The sequence below is a fragment of the Amphiura filiformis genome, chromosome 16 (genome assembly GCF_039555335.1).
Source record: "Amphiura filiformis chromosome 16, Afil_fr2py, whole genome shotgun sequence".
NCBI lineage: Eukaryota > Metazoa > Echinodermata > Ophiuroidea > Amphilepidida > Amphiuridae > Amphiura > Amphiura filiformis.
In genome coordinates this window covers 32,040,854-32,061,340 of record NC_092643.1, presented here as the reverse complement: position 1 = coordinate 32,061,340, position 20,487 = coordinate 32,040,854, and the positions used below count along the sequence as shown (strand labels likewise).

Here is a 20,487-nt window from a genome sequence, read left to right as displayed (position 1 = left end):
TTTTGCAAGATCCATGGTGTGAATCTTACTCATTGGGAACTTGGGAAATGATGGGAACATCCGTCCGGGATGGATCTGGAAGAAGTCTTCATCCTTCAAGTCCATCACCATCTCAGACACCTCACCTGACCAATCTGGACTGCTATGCCTACCTATACCAGTAAACAGCTCCACCTCATGATCGAAGATGTGGAGCAGTTCATCCAATACTTGTTTGGAACGTCCAACTCTCTCCAGCAGCTTGTCTGACAAAATGGATCCACTCCTCTTCAAGTCGTCCTTGACATCCTTGTTCAAGAACTCCAGGAAGAGGTCAAGTGAGATGTTGTGTCCAGCACCACCATGCACATTCACTGTCCTGTTGTGCATCACTCTTGCAGCCATCCTAGGGGTGAGAAGGGCATAAATCTGGGCAATCATACGGAAGGACAACAACCTGTAATTCGGATGATTATATGCATTAAAATGAATGAAATCATACCGCCAATGGCGAATGATTCGCTCACCATCACCTTCCTTTACGGCATCCAGTCTAGCGATGTCCAGGAGTCCTTCACGCAGGAGAGCACAGATGTAGTTGTACTTGTAATCTTCCTGATGATCTGTTGAACAACTACCAGATGGAAGAACCCGTGTGGGAATACAAACTTATCTACAATAGCAGCAGATATTGCCTGTAGATAAGCCTGTCTCACCTCCACGGGATCTTTCTGGGATGGAATGCCAACAGGAGATTCCTCAAGCTTGTCAATCCCTAGTTCTTGCATTGCTGCAAGAACTATATAACCGTGGGTGACAAATTTGAGAAATTCCCTGTTGTCATTCACTGCATTCTTAGCGAAGCCCTCACTCCACGCCTGTCGAATACCTCGCGCAGGGTTGTAGAGTGTACCCTTCTCACATGTTGATTTGGCCTTGTATCCATAAGTGAAAATGTCCTGTGATTTATGGAGAAATAATAGGTACATGTAGTAAAATGAAAATGTTATTGATTATTATCCTTACAAAATTGTACACTGATTGTGTCATTTGCCCATGCATAGATCCAGGCATATGCCTTGTTTTACAACATGTGAATCAATACCTCAACATTTTCACAGCATTTGTAATCAAGTTTACAATTTTCTTCAGGGCCTTGAAAATTCATCTTTTCAATGCATCAAACAATATAACAATTTTGGCCTCGGGTGCCCACCAGTCTCTATGATTAATTAGAACCATTGTCTCTGTAATCCGATGCTTTTAACATACACACATTCTATAATTGACCATGCCATGGTTAGCTCTGCCCAAGTTTATTTTGATCACACTGATGCATGAGTTTAGGGATGCTTCAATATTTTTATCTTGACATTGCTACTCCTCAACCCTGTAATTATCCCTACATTCATTTTCCAATGCATCTGAAGGTATAAAAATGCCCTAAACGATGAAGGCCCAAGATGTTTATTCCCTCTGAAATTTACAGTAAAATGAATGCATTGATATTTTAACCATGACATGTTTACTCCTAAACCCTTGTTCATACATACTCACGATATAACAACGTTTCTGATTGGATTTGCGCTCTTTTTGCTGGTCATAAATACCGCTTATGACCAGTACGCAGGGTATAAACAAGCTGCGCCACGCAGCGTTGGAACCCAATTAACACGATCCACGATTTGCTAGTGTTGCGTACACGCGCATGTCAGCGCGCCCATCTCACGCGGAGGATTTCGGGCATGATCGCTGTTTATGCCCTCAATCCTATGAATGAACCCCTAATTCATACAGGCCAATGCATTGGCTTTACAGTGCATCTGAAGGTTTGTTTTACCATATTTTTTCTTCATTCAAGGCTTGTGTAGGGTAGCAAAATGATAAAAATATTTTTGACATATGCTTAATATGACTGTAAAAATTTCAACAAATCACAGTCAGTGCTTGTTTTTCATAAATTGGTTTAGGGTAATAGAATTGAACACCAAGATGGCACTTCAAATCTTTATAAACTTGATTGATCGATGTAAAGTTTTCATTTATATTAATTCTGAGACTTGTTGAACAATACTTAAAATAAATGAGACTTACTTGTAAGCAAATGACACCCTCGTGCCAATCTTCTGGCTTGGGGATGATACCTGCCAGCTCATCTGTGCAGTTGAAAGCATCTAATCTTCCATGCTGTGCATTCCAGGAATTATAAGCTGACAGGCCATCACCCCCAATGGAATTGGGATAACCTTTCCATCTGCTGTTCTGGGACAACGCTTCTCCTGTGTGTCATCCATGATGTTGATCATATCTCCAGTCCGCATTTCATCCAAACGTAGGAGGCCTAATTTGTTCTAGAATTTAAATTGGAAGTATAAATAATTTTATTTTCTTAGATCATATCTTATACCTTGCTGATGTTAATCAATTAAACTCAGTAAAAGCTATTCCTTTTCTGATGCCACCATTTGTCAGATGACAGTATATAAAATAGTATATTATTTGTACTGCCATCCTGTGTATTTCCTGACAAAGGGGATACTCAAAAAATTTGTTTGGTAAATTTCTAGTTTGTAACATTATTTTGCTACCTCACTTTTCATCATTCATTCACATAATTTGGTTCTCAATTACAAATTGAAAACATTAATAATAATGCACGATCTTTTTTCAGAATATACCTTTATTTTTTTCAAAACCGATTTGTTGGCATATTTGTAATACCTACACATGTTCCAACTTAAATCTATGAGCAAACTGTCAAATTCGCCCTATTAGTAGTAAAGCGGGATGATTTTCTGTTGATCCGACATATTATCACAATTTTTCAGATTATGATAATAATTATGTCACCAACAATCGCAAATCGTACCGGTAGTCTCATACGAAGCCATTTTGCTTACGCTCCTTCCACATGCGTAGGAGATTAACTCTGAGGCCGCACTCGCCGTCCTAATCCAAAACATGCGAGATATTTTGAGTGATAGAGGCAAAGTTTATGTTGTTTCTTTGCAATGTTTTTCGCATCCGGAACTTTCATGATTACGTTCTCATTTTGGAAGGAAAAAAGAAAAATCTATAAGGTGCTAATATGCTTACCACTTCAGATTTCTTGAGATTGTCTGATGAGTACTGGTGCAGGATGTGTGGTTTGGTCACATCTTTAAAAGGTTTTAAACATGGTATGTAATCCACCAACACCCGTTCAATGATGGTCTGTCATAAATGAAACAATGATATAAATAGGTGAATTAGACAAAATTACCAATTTCATACAAACAATGAATAATTATTTGCACACAGCAGCTAACAGGCTTATTTTTTGCACAGGCAACAGATAGGGTTCATTTCCAGACCCATTTCTTACCTCAATTCTTCAGCAAGGACACAGATCAATTTTTTGTCTTTTATGAAATGTATTCTGGTATCAAAGGGTTCCATTTCACTGAATTATGATGTTAATTATGCAGCAGCAACAGCCCTGCTGGTAAAATTCCTTATTTACATCCAATGCTATGTAATGGATGTAAAATTCCTTATTTACATAGCATTTGTAATTTAATTTGTTATCACGTCTTGATAATGACAGTGGCAATAAATGATTTATATGATAAAAGAAGTACTTTTGTTTACCTGTATTTCAGATTTCATGCATTGTTGATCCCTTGCAGGTAGCCACCAGGTGTCACGCCCCAACATTCTAACATCTGGTAAGATTGGTGCTTCATTCGGGAGGTGTTCCAAGTTTACGCGGTCCAAGACCGCGTATAGCTGCACCAGGTTGTGCTGATCATTTTGATTTTGAGATGTTTTGTGCCGCCTCTTCTGGTGTATATTGACGTTATCAAACACAACCTGGTAACCCGGATGAAGCTAAAATAAAAACACAAAGGATCTAGGTCAACTCAAATATGCCCCTATTATGATTATAGTAGCACAAATGTACTACAATTATTACCAATTTCATATTTTTAACAGTTTTTTAGGAAAATGTCACATCCATGTTCCAATTTTGAGAGTTCGCATCAGTGTTTTTTAACAGGTTTTTGCGAACAATTCCAATTATTATATGTTATGAATTCCTGTCTTAAAAAAGCCTATACAAACAAATTTTGCAAGCAAATGCGATGATATACAATTTGATAATTCATGATTAGTGATGGCAGGTTTTGAGAATCAAGGGTACTATAATATACACAAAGATGTTCTTGTTAATGAAATTTAATGATATCAATCACTTCTTGCTTATCAACGTCAATGAGATTTGGTCAATTTTGTCAAGTGCCCTGAATGATACCCTACCACTTTCCTGTAACAGTCTTGAAGACAAAATATACTTGAATTTTAACAGCACGTGCATCTATGTGTGAAAGAATACATCAATTTATATTTAACAATCTCATATCAAAATTGAGGAAATTTTTGCCCTTAAGGTTGGTCTGAACCATGGCATGTTTTAAAATTGCTGAATTCCTCTTTTTTTTAATGGAAAATATTGCTTTGATAATTATAGTGCCGTATTCGTTCGATTAACCACCCATGCCCCTATAATCGCCCATCCAGCAACTTTACTACACATAATCCTCTATCATTATATGCAGGATACGCAGGACCTGGATGCCAAATCCATGCATGCAACTACTCGTGTATCATACACAGAGCCATCTACACACAAAGTCCATATTCTGGGCAATTTTTTACATTTGTAATTAGGTAACAATATAAGAAATAAGTGCCCACCCAAAATGACTATGTTAAAGCCATATTATAACATTTGCTGAGGAAGACGCCCTCACTGAATTTTTAAAATTCCTTTTTTTACACAATTAAATCGTACTTTATTAAACCAATATACCCTGCAAAAATTAAGACTCTCGGTGCTGTAGTTTTGTCGCTTTATTATTACGATGGAATTATTAGTCGAACGCATGTACGATGTTCATAACACACAGAACGTACACGGCGTGCGCGGTGATATACACAACAAAGGATCGTACCACAACATGACCGAACGAGTGCTACGTATTGGCGACATGTGCGCTGGTAGTAAATTCCACTTTTCTTTGCTTTGGTGTAGTTATTCGGCTCAAAAATAAAAGGGGATATATCTGACAGTAAAAACTAACAATTTAAGACAAATAAATGCTAATCTATTTTGTTTGAAAATGTTATAATATGGCTTTAAGTGCCCTGGGCATTTAATGGAATGAATATGGTAACTCAATTTTCAAATATGCCTCCTTTGGCCCCCACGAAGCAGATTGTGTCACATATAGTACTCCAGAATCACATTCACTGTAATTACCTGATCTTTGTCCAGAATATGCTGTTGGGGCTGTGACTGCACTGGTGACTGCATGGTGGGTAACTGTTCCTGTAAAAAATGGTAAAAAGAAAATAAGCCACTTCATACAAAAATGCTATTACCAGTAGCTAAATAATTAGCCTTGGGTGCCTTCACATAGTGTCCATTGATAAGCAACACAATATGAACAGGGCACATCAGATAGAGAAGCTTGAAAAATAAATATCTTGGCCTTTGTGCATGTAGAACATTGTGTTTTCATGCACCCATATACACTAATCCGACAAGCCAAGTGATGGCCAGAATTCATTCCACCATTTCTGGAGGCCATCTGCCCAATTGGGTGCCAAAGCGCTGCTTCAAAAATCAATCTTGTATTGTATTTAGAGAATAAAGATATCGGTTTTAGCCGCTGGAGTGCATCTATCGTCTCATAAAACATGGGCCTTTGAGTATAGCATCGACACGCACGCTCTAAAGTGTGTGATATTGTGTCATATCACGCAGGTAACCAATAAGATTGCAAGAACATTCTTAATGCATTGTAAACTTGCAGCATCCTTTTATCAAACAGGTGATGGAACACAGTTTAAAAGGTGACTGTCAGATCTATTATGAGGATGGCAGCAGATAGACTGCAACTGTCCTCTGACACTGTATGTATGTCACATAGACAGACCGTGACCTGGGTCAACATATACAAAGCAGGTGTTGCGACTGTGCCACAGGTCTTGTCCTCGGAATCGGTATAGGTAATTTGTACAGAGTACCGCTAGCCTGGTTTAGTATAGACAAGCAGCTCACAAATACAGGTACAAAATAATGATTAAATAAACAAGTCTCAGATTACCTAAATGTACATAACATATGTGTTGTATGACATGTTTCAGTGCATCAAAAATGATGTGTCATATGCGAATAAGTATAAGAACACAAAACTGATTAAATTACCTGTTGGTCCAGGTCTTCAGTCTCGGTTGTCATGTTGGCATCCTGTAATGAAATGATGTTATAAATGTGTAACCAGGCTGATATAGGGCTGGGTATGGTTATACCACCCCTAGTGTTATTTGAACACAGAATAATGGTACATTTGGCACATTCTGTTTGAGACCCTACTACATTCACCATTCACAAGACATGATAATTTTCATAAAAACTCATATTTTGTAGAATGAGTTTACCTGCACTTTCTATTTTTGAGCACAGATGGCATGTTTCAGTGCATCCTCAACACTTAATATTGCATTAAGTTCTTACATATTTTCTAATGTTTGTTCTTTGTATTCAAAATGCTATTAAAGAAATAGTCAAAGTTCTCTATCAAGAATGATGTGTCATAATTATGTAAACAATTATAAGAACACAAAATGATTAAATTACCTGTTGGTCCAGGTCTTCAGTCTCGGTTGTCATGTTGGCATCCTGTAATGAAATGATGTTATAAATGTGTAACCAGGCTGATATAGGGCTGGGTATGGTTATACCACCCCTAGTGTTATTTGAACACAGAATAATGGTACATTTGGCACATTCTGTTTGAGACCCTACTACATTCACCATTCACAAGACATGATAATTTTCATAAAAACTCATATTTTGTAGAATGAGTTTACCTGCACTTTCTATTTTTGAGCACAGATGGCATGTTTCAGTGCATCCTCAACACTTAATATTGCATTAAGTTCTTACATATTTTCTAATGTTTGTTCTTTGTATTCAAAATGCTATTAAAGAAATAGTCAAAGTTCTCTATCAAGAATGATGTGTCATAATTATGTAAACAATTATAAGAACACAAAATGATTAAATTACCTGTTGGTCCAGGTCTTCAGTCTCGGTTGTCATGTTGGCATCCTGTAATGAAATGATGTTATAAATGTGTAACCAGGCTGATATAGGGCTGGGTATGGTTATACCACCCCTAGTGTTATTTGAACACAGAATAATGGTACATTTGGCACATTCTGTTTGAGACCCTACTACATTCACCATTCACAAGACATGATAATTTTCATAAAAACTCATATTTTGTAGAATGAGTTTACCTGCACTTTCTATGTTTGAGCACAGATGGCATGTTTCAGTGCATCCTCAACACTTAATATTGCATTAAGTTCTTACATATTTTCTAATGTTTGTTCTTTGTATTCAAAATGTTATTAAAGAAATAGTCAAAGTTCTCTATCAAGAATGATGTGTCATAATTATGTAAACAATTATAAGAACAAAAAAATGATTACCAGATGCTCCAGGCCTTCAGTCTCGGTTGTCATGTCGGTATCCTGTAAATTTATAAATAAATTTGTCATAAATTTCAAAGAACAACACTTTTTTGCCACTTCAGCACATGCAAGCCTAAACAAGAAAGTGAGGTCCCAATTGGCTAATTCAATAATTGAATCACATCATTGACAAGCTTTGAAAATTACCAAAAAATTGACACCTCAGAAGATGTCCATGACAAGTAGCATCACATGAGTCAGATTTTTATGCTCATTAACAAGACATTTGCAACCGCAAGTGATGTTCCTCTTTGCAAAAGAAAATAAGTGACTTATTTTTTTTTTAAATCACAATATCATCAAGCAAAATAATTTCAGTATGCCACCCATAGATATCAATGCACATTGCACTAGTATACCAATATAATTGTAAACATTCCATACCAATCTAAATGACAACATTACCAAAAACCTAAGGGTGCTCACGAGCTTGAAAACATGAATAAATATTTTCCAATGTTGAGATCTGGCTATATAATTTTCAACAGTTTTTCTCTAATTCAAGAGAATTTATCCATAAAATGATTTACACTGACAACTGCAAATCCCAATTGTATGAGGAAATCATAAGGATATAAAACACATGATCACACAAAAAATGATTACCGGATCCTGTATAAGTGATGCTGAAGTAGTTACGCCCTCATTACCATTCTGTAATAAAACAATGATAAATAAAAATGTTTTAAAATTTCATTTGGGACATGTTACACTCCCTGGCTAAAATATTTTGACATTGCTTTGTTCAATACAACTACATTTACATAATATCTCATTATATTTACATTCAAATGACCATAATGGTGACCTAGCTAGTGAAAGAAAAGATGAAGGTATGATTGATTTAAAGTTTAAAATAATGTATCCACAGAAAATTGTGGGTTGTGCATATGCCCGGATTTTTGAAGCTGTGAGTATTACATTGTATATATTAACATTTTACGCATGGCAAACATTTGATGTCTTTGAGATGGCAGATGCATGAACCGCATACAGGTATCTGTGCATACATGTCAATACATTCTATATGGATTATTAATTGCCAAATCACATGCAGATTAATTTATAGAACATTCACACATACCTATTATGCATGATACACCATGGGAGCATGCTTCTACTAGGATCATTAAAAAACATTGCCTTCAAACAGTATATTTGCAAACAGAAATATAGCACAACTGATAAAAGGTATTATTTTTTTATAACTCATATAACTTGTACGTACCCACCTTTAATATTTTTCATAATCATTTTTAACCAGGTGCTGTTTTTCCTTTAATTTCATTGGTCCATTGCACATACAACAGGTGCATGCCACTTAAAAAATTTTATCAGGTGATAGAGATATAACTGGGTCCAGCTGGGTCTCAAAACAGTACTTTCATTCTCTATTTCAAAAACTTGATAACAACAAAAATATTTAACTTACAAACTTCTTGCACTCAAGCGCCGATATGATGTTTTGCATATCAAAGAAACAAATGACAATCAAGAAATAATACACAATGTATTAATTTAGCAATAATATTTAAACTTGGGAAAAAGCTATTAAAGATATTAAATATTTAGTTCAATGAATAATTTCAATAATAAAAAACATAAATACTATAGTTATTAGGTGAGGTTTGGGTGATGGACTCTGAGACTAGATGTAATCTGTATCACCCACTAACCTAATAATGATTTTATCGCACTGTACAAAAAATCTCAAATAACATGAAAATACATTCAGAAGCATAATTCTTGGCTGAAACATATACTCAAATCCCATCTACACGACCGACAATCCTGGATGTAAGCCTAATTCTCCAATAAAGCTGAGCTCAACCAGCATGGCCATCATCTGCACCAAATCAATTCTACTGTGACATCTGAAAGAAACCTTTTGCTGCATATTTCATCCAGAAAAGCTACCATGTTTGCTCTCTGAATTATTTGCAGTGGCAAAAGAAATGATTGTTATGAACCATCATGATTGTTATGAAACAGTTGTGGCTGAGCGAGTTGTCACAAAGAGTCTAGCATGCATACATATGTCCTTACTAACATGATATGGTGTGACGAAATGCACATATACTCGCTCAGCATGTTTGGTATATGAAATGCTGGTATATCATGTCAGTAAAATGGGGCGCTTATTAAATGAAAACATATGAAACAACTTGATGGTATGATAATAATTGAACACTCATATGCATGTTTCTAAATATAAATATTTCTATTATTTCGTTGCCAGTTTGATCTGATGAAGCCCTAAGGAAATCAATGGAACTCATGCTGCTTAACTGCTATACACATTAATTATAGTTACAATTCAAGAGAACATTGAGTTCAATCATTAAGAGCTGGTTCTATAAATCAGAGGTAAAATATTTTGTAGACATGTTGATAATGCACAAAGTGTATAATTTTGATAGCATAGCAATTATGTCACAAAATACTGAAACATTAACAAAACAAATTTTTGATTATTCTTATACATACATAATAACAATGGTCTTCATGTGAGGTCGCACTACGGGATACTCCATAGTCGTGCTCTGACGCTCGTATGTCTTCATCCTGTGAAATCGGGAAAAATAAAGAAATACAAATAAAATATTTCACAGTACATCAAAATACCAGTTGTCCCAAAAAAGGTTACATGTAGATTTTTGAAAATAATCTATGACAATGTTAACAAATGAAGAGCTTGTTGTCCACAACCACATGTTTCTCATTTACTTGTGTGATACAATCACAATTACTTTGAAAAGTTTGACTTTAGCATCAATGAGTTGTACCATCAACAAGCCATTATTTACCACAACAATGCTGCTTGATGACAATATGCAGACTATTGTTCTCATTTGGGAACCAAAGGTCTCATACAGCATTGTTACTGGGCATCCATCCACTGTTTGCTTTGCAATGGTGCATCCAACTGATAGCATCACAAGCCCATTGCAATATTGCACCTGTAAATCAAAAACATGTGTTTGTGGACTTAACATGGTTTGGAACCAAGCTCTTCAAATATAAATGTCCTTTTCGGGACATAATATATGTACCCTCTACTAGTACTCCTTTGAATGTCAAGTTCACAACTTGCACACTTAACCCGCATTCCACACATTCCTGATCTCATTTTTTAAACCTGTTTATAAACTTAAATAAATCCATAAAATACAATACAGTACCTGCATATGCATGATGCCATCTTCTTCTTCATCTTCAAAATCAGCCTGGAATTGAACAATATTCATAAACGGTAATAATAAAATTTATAGACCTTGGACACCAGCAAAATGTGATGATCATGTTAATGCAAGTACAGGGTGAGTCAAAAAAGTAAAGCAAAGAATAGATATTTATGTGTGAACAAAGTTGAACTTTTCCATTCTATAAATGTCACACTCAATAATCATGTTTTGTGAAAAAATGAAGTGAATCGCAACTACCGTTACTATGGGTAAGCAATTATGCTCATTGTAAAAAGCAAGATCGAATCAAGAAACCGTTATCTCGTTTTTTTATATTCAGGTCCATTTCAGATTTTAGGCATCATTTTGTGCAGATAAGCGTTTGTGGATTTTAAAAAGTTCATTTTGATGCCTTATATGCATGGTCAAAATCTCAAACAATAAGGACAACATAAAAAAAATAAAACAACATTTTTTTCAATGGATTCTCAAGATTAAGAAAGATAATTTTTGGAAAGAGTATTTTTTGTTATGATGTACTAAAAAAATAATTTCAAAAATTCACTTTTTGGTGATTTTCTTCAGAATTGTTCTTTTTACACCAAATCTGCATTTATATTCAGATTCCTTGATGTCATGCCATTAAAAAGATGTATACTTTTATACATCTTGCATGACTAATTACAAAGTTATGGCACTTCTACTACATGCATGTCTGAGAGTACACAGCCACCTTAACATATTTGTCAATATATAGACAATTTACTCATGCCATTGCAACCAGAAAACATTATCTACCTGGACATCAAGACCTTCTTCTTCATCTACTTCTTCTTCTGTATCATTCACTACTTCAGGAAGTTCATAGTTGGCCCCTACAGAAAATGGAGACTGGGGGAAACATATAATTATAATATCAATACATATTACTAATTATTACTGGTACATTAAATTGAGGTTGTGCCCCGGGGGTTGAGCCTAGAGTTATTGTTCAACAATATATGTTCAACTTCAGTGGCAAATAATCAATAAATATCACAAAAAGCAAAGCTGTTGTCAGCAAATGCAATTTTGATTTACATACACAACCACCCACCCCCCACACACAAAGAAGTGAATTCTTTGGGCTCAATCAATCCAAATTTATCATTATTACGTGTTGGATCCAATATTTTCACACACTTGGTGTATATTGGAATTGAATATAGGTTAATAAATGTACAAGAAAATGAACTCATTAATAATGCACACTCTAAAATGTTGATGAATCAAGAACATTGCTGATTCTATACCTTGCAGAGGGTGCCAAATTTCATTTTGCTATGTTTAGGTACAATTTTCAAATTTCAATTCAAAATTTTCTTTAAAATTGAAACATTTTACCTGAGTAACATTGCTATTGCATGTATAGATACCTTGATGTCTTCTTGCTCTGTTATTGCCCTCCTCCAACCATTTGCCTTGGTGTCATACTTTGCAGCCAATTTGTCTATAACATTAAGAACTGTTCCTCTGGCTATAGAAAGACCAAACAGGCGGAGCCTCCGGAACATCTATGACAAAATAACAAATGGTGCATATCTATATAAATAAAAGGAAGTCGCTAAATCTTGTCCAGAAGCAGTCTCCGAGATGCTTTCACTTTCAGCTCTGATTTATTCGTACATTGATCGGGTACATATTGCCATTAAACCATCTGACGTTCATTTTTGCAAAACTATTCAGTAACTATGGAAATAACAAAAAAAATGTTCGGTTGCTAGGCCGTTGAGGTCAATAACCTTATGGTTCAGTTCATGACAGCAAACGCGTCAAATCCAACACGCGCGGGAAGTGGCGCGTCACGCACCTGCGCGTACACAGCACCATGGTTTCACGCGCATTGCGGCGCATGGTATGGACGCATTTAATGTTGGCTTACCGCGAGTAGGCCTCACGATGTTTGTCTGGGTGTGTACGCGACTAATGCCCCAGCATACTTTCCTGCCGCTTGCCGCTGCGAAGCGGCAGGCGCTTCAACCAATGACAAGCCTTGATTGTGTCCGTTTGTCTATAATGCGCGTGCGCCACGGCGCTCAGCGGCAAGCGGCAGGGTAGTATAAAACCAGCTTAACTGCTAGGAATTTGGAAGGGGGGGCACACTGGAAGTTTTTTGCCGCCACCTTTGCCACGGCACCATTGTGTCGCTGCGCCGTTCAGCCGGCTGTGTCCCCTCAGAATTGGAAACGGTGTCAAAGCAAAGGCCTTGAAGCCATTTCTGGGGGATCATTGGGTGTAAGCTGATGAAAAAGGGGGGTATTGGTGACAGATTTGCAAAACAAGTCCACTTTCAGATGGAATGTTAAAATATAGATAACAGAGTCGTTCAACTGTTCAGTATAGCCCGAAAAGATTAAATGATAGGGGGTGGGTGAGCCCACTTTAGTGGAACTTGAAAGTCCACATTTATTAAATTCTGCGATATTCACTTAAAGTTATTTAGCTTCTTTAATATGACAGGAGCTAACATATGATCGAGCTAACATGGTCATTACTATACTGGATGAATAATATACACCAAGACACCATGATTATCATCATCACCGTTTACCATGTTTACTAACCACTCCCGTGTACTAACCGCTCCCGTCTACTCAACTAGCGGGGACCCGCGCGAAGCGCGGGTCTCCCGCTAGTAACCAATAAAATAACAGTGATATCTTTGGTCCAATCCATCACAATTTATTTTGCATACACTATCATTTTGTTCATCTGTTTACTTCACGTGGGCAGCTAACGCATCATTGTTAAACGGTGATGATCAATGGCGAAACATGATTGAATCACTAAACCTGGGTCGCTAAATAATCCATGAAATAATCCAATCTATATCGAACAATATAAACATGGAGTAAATTCAATCAGTATGGGCATAAACAGTTCTGACATCATCACATTACGACTGTCCCAATCACCACAACTCAAAGAAGGAAAAAAGAACATTCCATGTTATTAGTAATGTTTTAACATGAAAACATGTGCAGAACACTTTGATTTGGGTATAAAATAGTGTAAAATTCAAGTGGGCAGATTTCCCAAGAAAATTTATGCTCAAGATTTGTTTCTTTTTCCTGAAAACAAAAATCCAAGCATGCCACTGTACATTACTAATTCATTTCATAGGTTGATTCTAATTTTTCTTGGAAGATATTTGTACTGAATATGCATACTTGACTCTTCAGCTGTCCCTTCCACAGAAGGATTGAAATCAACTTCTGAAAGGCATTAACATTCTTGTTGCGGGTGTTGAGCAGCAGCATTGCTGCTGCCCATACCCTCGGCTGAACACTTGTGGATCCAGGTTTTGCAATTGCTTGAAGTGAACTACAAAGGGTTGGGCATTTCTCTTCGAGTTCTTTGGTAACATCTGCAATCTTAAATGGGAACATGCCCAACCCTTTGTACTTGGTAGTTTGGCAAAAATACCTGCATGGATGAGAAAACATAAGAAAATGTAAACATGGTAATTTTAATGTTCTTTTGTCATTAAGCATCAGTCCCGAGGCATCAATTCTTATTCAACATGGTTATACCTCACATTTAAACTTGCTTCCGTGTCGTATCCCTCCCCCACCCCCAGTCTAACGTGTTAGTATAATACAGCTGAAATACTTCTGTACATGCAGTCCTATGCACCTGCATTCCTCACAGGATATCGTAGACTTACAATTTTTTTGGTTATTTACACAGAAACTACATGTATAATATGAGTATAACAGAGTTCGTTCTATAAAATCTATCACTAGTAAAATTGTTCAATATTTGGGATATGCAGTAGACATACCGCTGAAAATTAGAACTCAAAACTAAATGTATAGGACATATTATAACTTCAAACTTAACTCAATTTATTCCATAGCACATCTCAATCAAACCAATGCTTGATAATATCACAGTAATGCTTTATATCCATCATTACCTCTTTCTTCCTCTTTTTCAAGAAGAACATTGCCACATTAGGCAATAAATCAATTCAAAAGTTCCTACAAAACTGTAAACAAATGATAGAAAAGCTTACTTGGTGTTTCAAATTCTTTGTTCATTACCTGGATTCTTGGTTTATCTTCATTCTGACTGTTTTTGGTAGGCCACTAGTTGCTCCTGGTATTTTTTCCACCGCAATGCGGGCTTGTTTGTAACGCCTGTTGCACAGGTACCGCACTGCGGTGGCTGCGGCAGCAGGAACCTTCCTGCAATTGTTCTACATGACAAAGGACAAAACAAGTATTGAAAGTTTGCAATTAGCACTTTAAAAACTGACTGTAATCAGCTCAAAAAAGTAGTTTGTGAAGTATATAGTATGCACACATAGTCATAATACTTCAAGCCTAAGCCCACTTTACTGACTGTTGCCAACAGATGTAATACTTACGTCATAATCATTCTAGTGGCCCATTTTTTTAGTGGTTGTGGAAACTGATACATTGTACTTGATATGTTTCTTGTGGATATTAAAGCAGTTTTAACTTTGCTCCTTTGCAAGTCTCATGATTAAATATCTCCATCAACTTTTTATGTACCGGTACATATTTTTTCTCAGGATTTTCTGTTGAAGTTTGGTTTCAATTAAATAATTTAACATTTATGATGAAATTTTCATTTTTGATTTTCAAAAATATGAATTAAACCCTTAATTATTAAAATATGTACAATGCAGGTGATAACTTAGGAATACAGGAATAAGAATCCTGAATCTTAAGTCATCTTATCTATATCCTGCCAATTATGAAAGATAACAAATCAGAGCTCCTCCCCAAGAAAGGATACGATCCTAAGCGTCACGCTGCCCTGATGTAGCAGACATGCACAGTTACCACTGATCCACATATTGATATAAGTTCTTGTAGAAGTTGCAGATAGGAAGGGGGAGAGGGTTAGTGTGGAAGGTTAGGGGAAAAGCAAGCGAGAAAATAAGATGCAAGGTAACTAGCCGCAGGCAGGATATATATCACATGTGGTTAAAAGAAGTGCACTTGGCACTCAGTGTTAGCTGTCATGATGATATAGGGATTTTGTCTCTTCCATCTAGGTAAATGATGTTCCATGCTTGCATGGGTTAATGGATAGAAGGTACATTGCTATTGCTAAACATGCAACTACTGGGAAATTGCATGTATGCCTAGCAAAGTGGTGACATGTATTAACAAGGAAAATTAAACCGTATCTGAAGCCAACTGCTGGTAACAAAACTAGCAATCGAGATACACATAGTCTCCATCATGCCTCTGTCAAGTCTTCTGATGCACCTAGATATTTAAGAGAAAGAAGAATATGGGTATGTAAAAAATGATCAAGAGCAGTTTGTTTTTCATTTTGTTAGTCCCATATATTGACCTAAATAACACGTTGGGTTTATTATATTGAATACAGTAGTAGTCTAGTCATCAGCTTGTCATAAAACATTTTTAATCTAATAAAACAATTGCAAGTTTTTCATAAATACTAATGGCAGTGGTCACTGGTCAATCGTCAGCTACATAGGCCAGGACATTCACTCACTTTTTCTCTCATGATTCGACACTCATTATTATATACATGTAGTTAAGTTCCCCTAAAGAGTTAAATCTACTTTATGACATGATATAACACCTCTCACACATTAATTTTGGTGTCAAATATATATTAAAAGTATATCAAAAACATGTCAAGTATTATTTCTTCAAATTGTTTTTGACATACATTTGATTGTATCAAATATTGTCAAAGAATATTTGATATTTGTGTCAAATGTCACTTAGCCATTGTCCTGACAATTTTATTGCATCAAAATTGTGTCAAATCCTAGTTTTCTGACAATTTTCATGTCAAATTTGTGTCAAATCTTACTTAGCCATTTTCTTGAAAATTTTAATGTGTCAAAATTGTGTCAAATCCAACTTTGATGTTTTTCTGAAAATTTTTATATGTCAAATTTGTATCAAATTTTACTTAGCCACTTTCTTTATATAATATCCAACTTTTGTATCTTCTTGAAACAAAATTCAAAACCAAAAATGATTGGTGTAGATATGCGTATAATGATTGACAATCAACAAAAGCAATTTATTCACTGTTTATTGAAATCAGATATCAAAAATAGGTGAACAATGATCTCCTGTATACCAAAACAATATGGCTTTAAAAGTCCAATTTTCAGATTTTTGCATTATGATTGTGAAGAAGCTGTAATTAATTCTAAATTTCGATCAAAAAAGTAATCAACAAAGAACATACACGAGAAGAAAAAAACACATGATTTTTACTGTTTTTATATTACAAATTATCACTAAAAATGTTGGAAAACAGAACCAAATATAAATGCATCAACCCGCCCGAAAAATGAATCAATCCTACGCGACGCAACGCTGAAATACTCTTAGCGTAGTAGTACGCACGGAGTGCACAATATACACAATCAATGCATGTTTCGTACTTTTCTAACAGCTTTTCTGATTGGCTGCTTTGATATAGGAGTGTATGAAATGTATGTGTTACGCGTATAAAGTGCATAAAATTCATCATGCCTGGAAAGTAAGCACTCCATTATGTTGGAAGAAGCAGCTAAACATTTCTTTATTTTATTGCTGATATCAACAGAGAAATCGTTGATCTTCTTGTCAGGTTGAGTGGCGATGACAAACGGATATTCAATGAAAGAATCATGTGAATTAGATGATCTTTAGCTTCTTTTTGTTGTTGAAATCATGTTTCACCGTTATTCATCACCGATTTTACAATTCCAGTCGGTGCGTCTACCTGGTTTATTTTGCAACGCGGCAGCTAAAGCTAATTTCAGCTAAAGCTGCCCTTGCAAAGTAAACCACGCAGACGATGTAGATGCATCATTGTTTATCTGTAATGAACAATGGTGAATTAGGGGTTCATTCATAGGATTGAGGGCATGATCGCTGTTTATGCCCGAGGCGTGAGCCGAGGGCATAAATCAACAATCATGCCCTCAATCCTATGAATGAACCCCGTTCATACATACCCAACATTCTGAACATTGTTAGCAATTCAGTACAAATGAAAATAATAAGGGTTTACAAGTTTAAATAACATTTCCATACCGCTTTTCCTTCAAAAATGAGTAGGCCTACTTGCAGGAAGCAGCTCGGCTCATGAGGTGAACATCCGGGAGTCAACACGTTCGTTTTTGCGCTCCGCGTGAGACGGGCGCGGTGACATGCTGCGTGTACGCAACACTAGCAAATCATGAATCGCGTTAATTGGGTTCCAACGATGCGTGATTTAGCTTGTTTTTGCCCTGCGTACTGGTCATAAACGGTATTTATGACCAGCAAAAAAGGGCCCAAATCCAATCAGAAACGTTGTTATATCGTGAGTATGTATGAAACATGATTGAATCCCTAAATGAATGGATATCAAGCTCATGTCATCTTGCTGCAGATTTTTGATACATGGTGCTCCAGCTGAAATACAGTTTGAATCAATATGTCAGATCGTATACATGTATTAATTTCAGATAGCGTATCTCGAGGTATACTCTAGCAGTCTTGTTTCAAGACTTGTACCCCATTTACATTGGGCGAAAGTCGTAATCGAATTCACTAAAGTCGTAATCGACTTAATTCATATCATAAGTGTAAACAGGTACAGTCGTTATTAATCGTAATTCAAAAGTCGTAATTCCAATGATGACTTGTATCATCATTCATTTCAAGTGAATTCAAATAAGTCGTCATTAATTACGACTTTTCGCCAATGTAAACGAACATGAACGTTGAATTCATATTTACCTGCCATAACCACTGGTAACAAACAAATTCGATATTTGTGAATGCGAATTTCAAATTGAATTCAGCCAATGTAGTGTAAACACCCACAAAACAAATTAATCTGCTGTCGTAATTTAAAATACAGCTTAAGTCGATTACGACTTTTGCCCAATGTAAACGGGGTATTGGATTTTGTGCTTGATATACTAATCATGCAGGACGTATAGCCACGTATAGTACATCATTACAATTTACATACATGCAAATGAACACATGCTGGTTATGCAACCGAGTCAACAACATACCAATTTAAATCTCTGCATTACCCTCAATTTGAGACAAGACACACTTTAATACTACTACTACTAAAGTTAATTCGTTATTACTTCCGTGGTCCGAGCTGTGCGCCAAGCGTAGACGAGCGTAGAAGAAATAAACAATTACGCTGATTGGCTGATCAACAGACTTGACAACAAGCCGGTTGACCCATCGTCGGCGCGGCGCGTAGTAGGTGCACTTGTCACTTCTACGCGATCGCAATTCACCAGCGCGTACCCGGACCACGGAAGTAATAAAAAATTAACTTTACTAAAAAAATTACTACTACAGTACATAAGTGCTTCTACTCCAATACCAACATGACCGGTCCACGACCAAGGCAAGGGGAAGCTTAAAAAATCGGAGCAAATCATATAAACAACATTAACCACATATAAGTTTTCATCTAGACTAGTAATAGTTTTATGCCTGACAATATACGCCTACAATGTACATCATAGTATAACTAATAATAAAGAAACGTTTAAAATAATATTTTTGTTTTGAATCCGTCACCAAATAATATCATGAATATCGAACTCATGAACTTACATGCATACTGATCACATGTTACAGCATGTGACAGTTGTGAGGCAGTCAGCTTCTTACTTTGTTTACAAACATTAGTGGGTGGAGTGAGGGGTGGAGCTATCATCGACATCGCCGGTTTTATACTTCTTTACCGGGCTTTATACACAGTTTTATCTCTGGAAACATTGGATTGTAGATTAAGTAACACTTTCTAATTTCACCCAACTTTAATACCAGGATCATGAATTTGTATTTATAAAGAAAACACAGCCGACGGCCGTGGGAAATTGATACAACACCATTCGCTCCACACGGGATTATTCATTATTGTAAATGGGCGGAGCGTCGGGTCATGCGGGTTTAAAGGGAAGTTACCTGATTAAAGTTGACAACTTCGCGTTTCCTCTTTTTGCCTCCTCTTCTTTCTTCTTTCTCTGCACTGTCGACACTGTCGATATGATCATGATTGCTTCGAGTAGGCCTATATCTAGCCACCATTTCTTGCTTTTTTTTTGTGATGCCTTTCACAACCTGCAGGCATCGCAGGCATATGTTGACTCTGCCAGGTAGAAATGATCCCGCGGGCAAAAGCCACCGCAGCGCATCATATTCGGCCTTGGTGGATGCATTTATGCAACGTTTTCTTGCATGAGAAGGGGCTGTTTTACTTTTACTGAATATACTGGCGCAATAAAAGCATGAATTATCACCATCACCGTGATGATTTCCATCGTCACGGTGATGGTCCGCCATGACGATCATCCCTTTAAACCATGACGTAGTTCCTAATTAATATTAATATTACTTCGTGCTGATTAATTATTCATGAATCTGGACTGCACCAATATTGGATCGCTGAACGATTCAGTCCTCACCATCAGCACAACCCGATGACCGTGCGTAGATGTTGAAGGACTGGAGGATTTAGTCTAGACTAATCGCGCGAACCATGTATCGATGTAAAATCGCAAGAATTGAGTTTTCAAGCGCTTAGAAATCGCGGGATGGGGTAAAAATGTCATGTCAATTTGCAGCAACAACAACAACAACAAAAAACCCAACATTGGCGATCTAGCCTATGTGCAAAAGAAAATATATTACAGCTTAAGGATCATCCCATAACATGCCCA

At 36.5% G+C, this 20,487-nt stretch overlaps 1 protein-coding gene across 5 annotated transcripts; it reads right to left on the bottom strand.

Moving 5' to 3' along the window:
• Nucleotides 1-627: 627 nt before the first annotated feature.
• Nucleotides 628-20,112, bottom strand: LOC140135881 (uncharacterized). Of its 5 annotated transcripts, XM_072157538.1 has the most exons (17): nucleotides 19,733-20,112; nucleotides 14,837-16,036; nucleotides 13,961-14,216; nucleotides 12,167-12,304; nucleotides 11,550-11,642; nucleotides 10,749-10,793; nucleotides 10,054-10,131; nucleotides 8,173-8,220; nucleotides 7,525-7,566; nucleotides 7,097-7,138; nucleotides 6,665-6,706; nucleotides 6,233-6,274; nucleotides 5,282-5,350; nucleotides 3,610-3,849; nucleotides 3,076-3,192; nucleotides 2,074-2,330; nucleotides 628-938 (listed from the first exon to the last, which is right to left on the bottom strand). In XM_072157538.1, the coding sequence occupies exons 2-16, from the start codon at nucleotides 14,857-14,859 to the stop codon at nucleotides 2,154-2,156; spliced, it is 1,452 nt and encodes a 483-aa protein (XP_072013639.1). In that variant the 5' UTR covers nucleotides 14,860-16,036; nucleotides 19,733-20,112; the 3' UTR covers nucleotides 628-938; nucleotides 2,074-2,153. The 5 variants fall into 5 exon arrangements, with proteins under 5 accessions (XP_072013639.1, XP_072013642.1, XP_072013640.1 ...); XM_072157541.1 differs by lacking the exons at nucleotides 6,233-6,274; nucleotides 19,733-20,112 and having other exon boundaries at nucleotides 14,837-16,267; XM_072157539.1 differs by lacking the exons at nucleotides 6,665-6,706; nucleotides 19,733-20,112 and having other exon boundaries at nucleotides 14,837-16,266.
• Nucleotides 20,113-20,487: the final 375 nt, after the last annotated feature.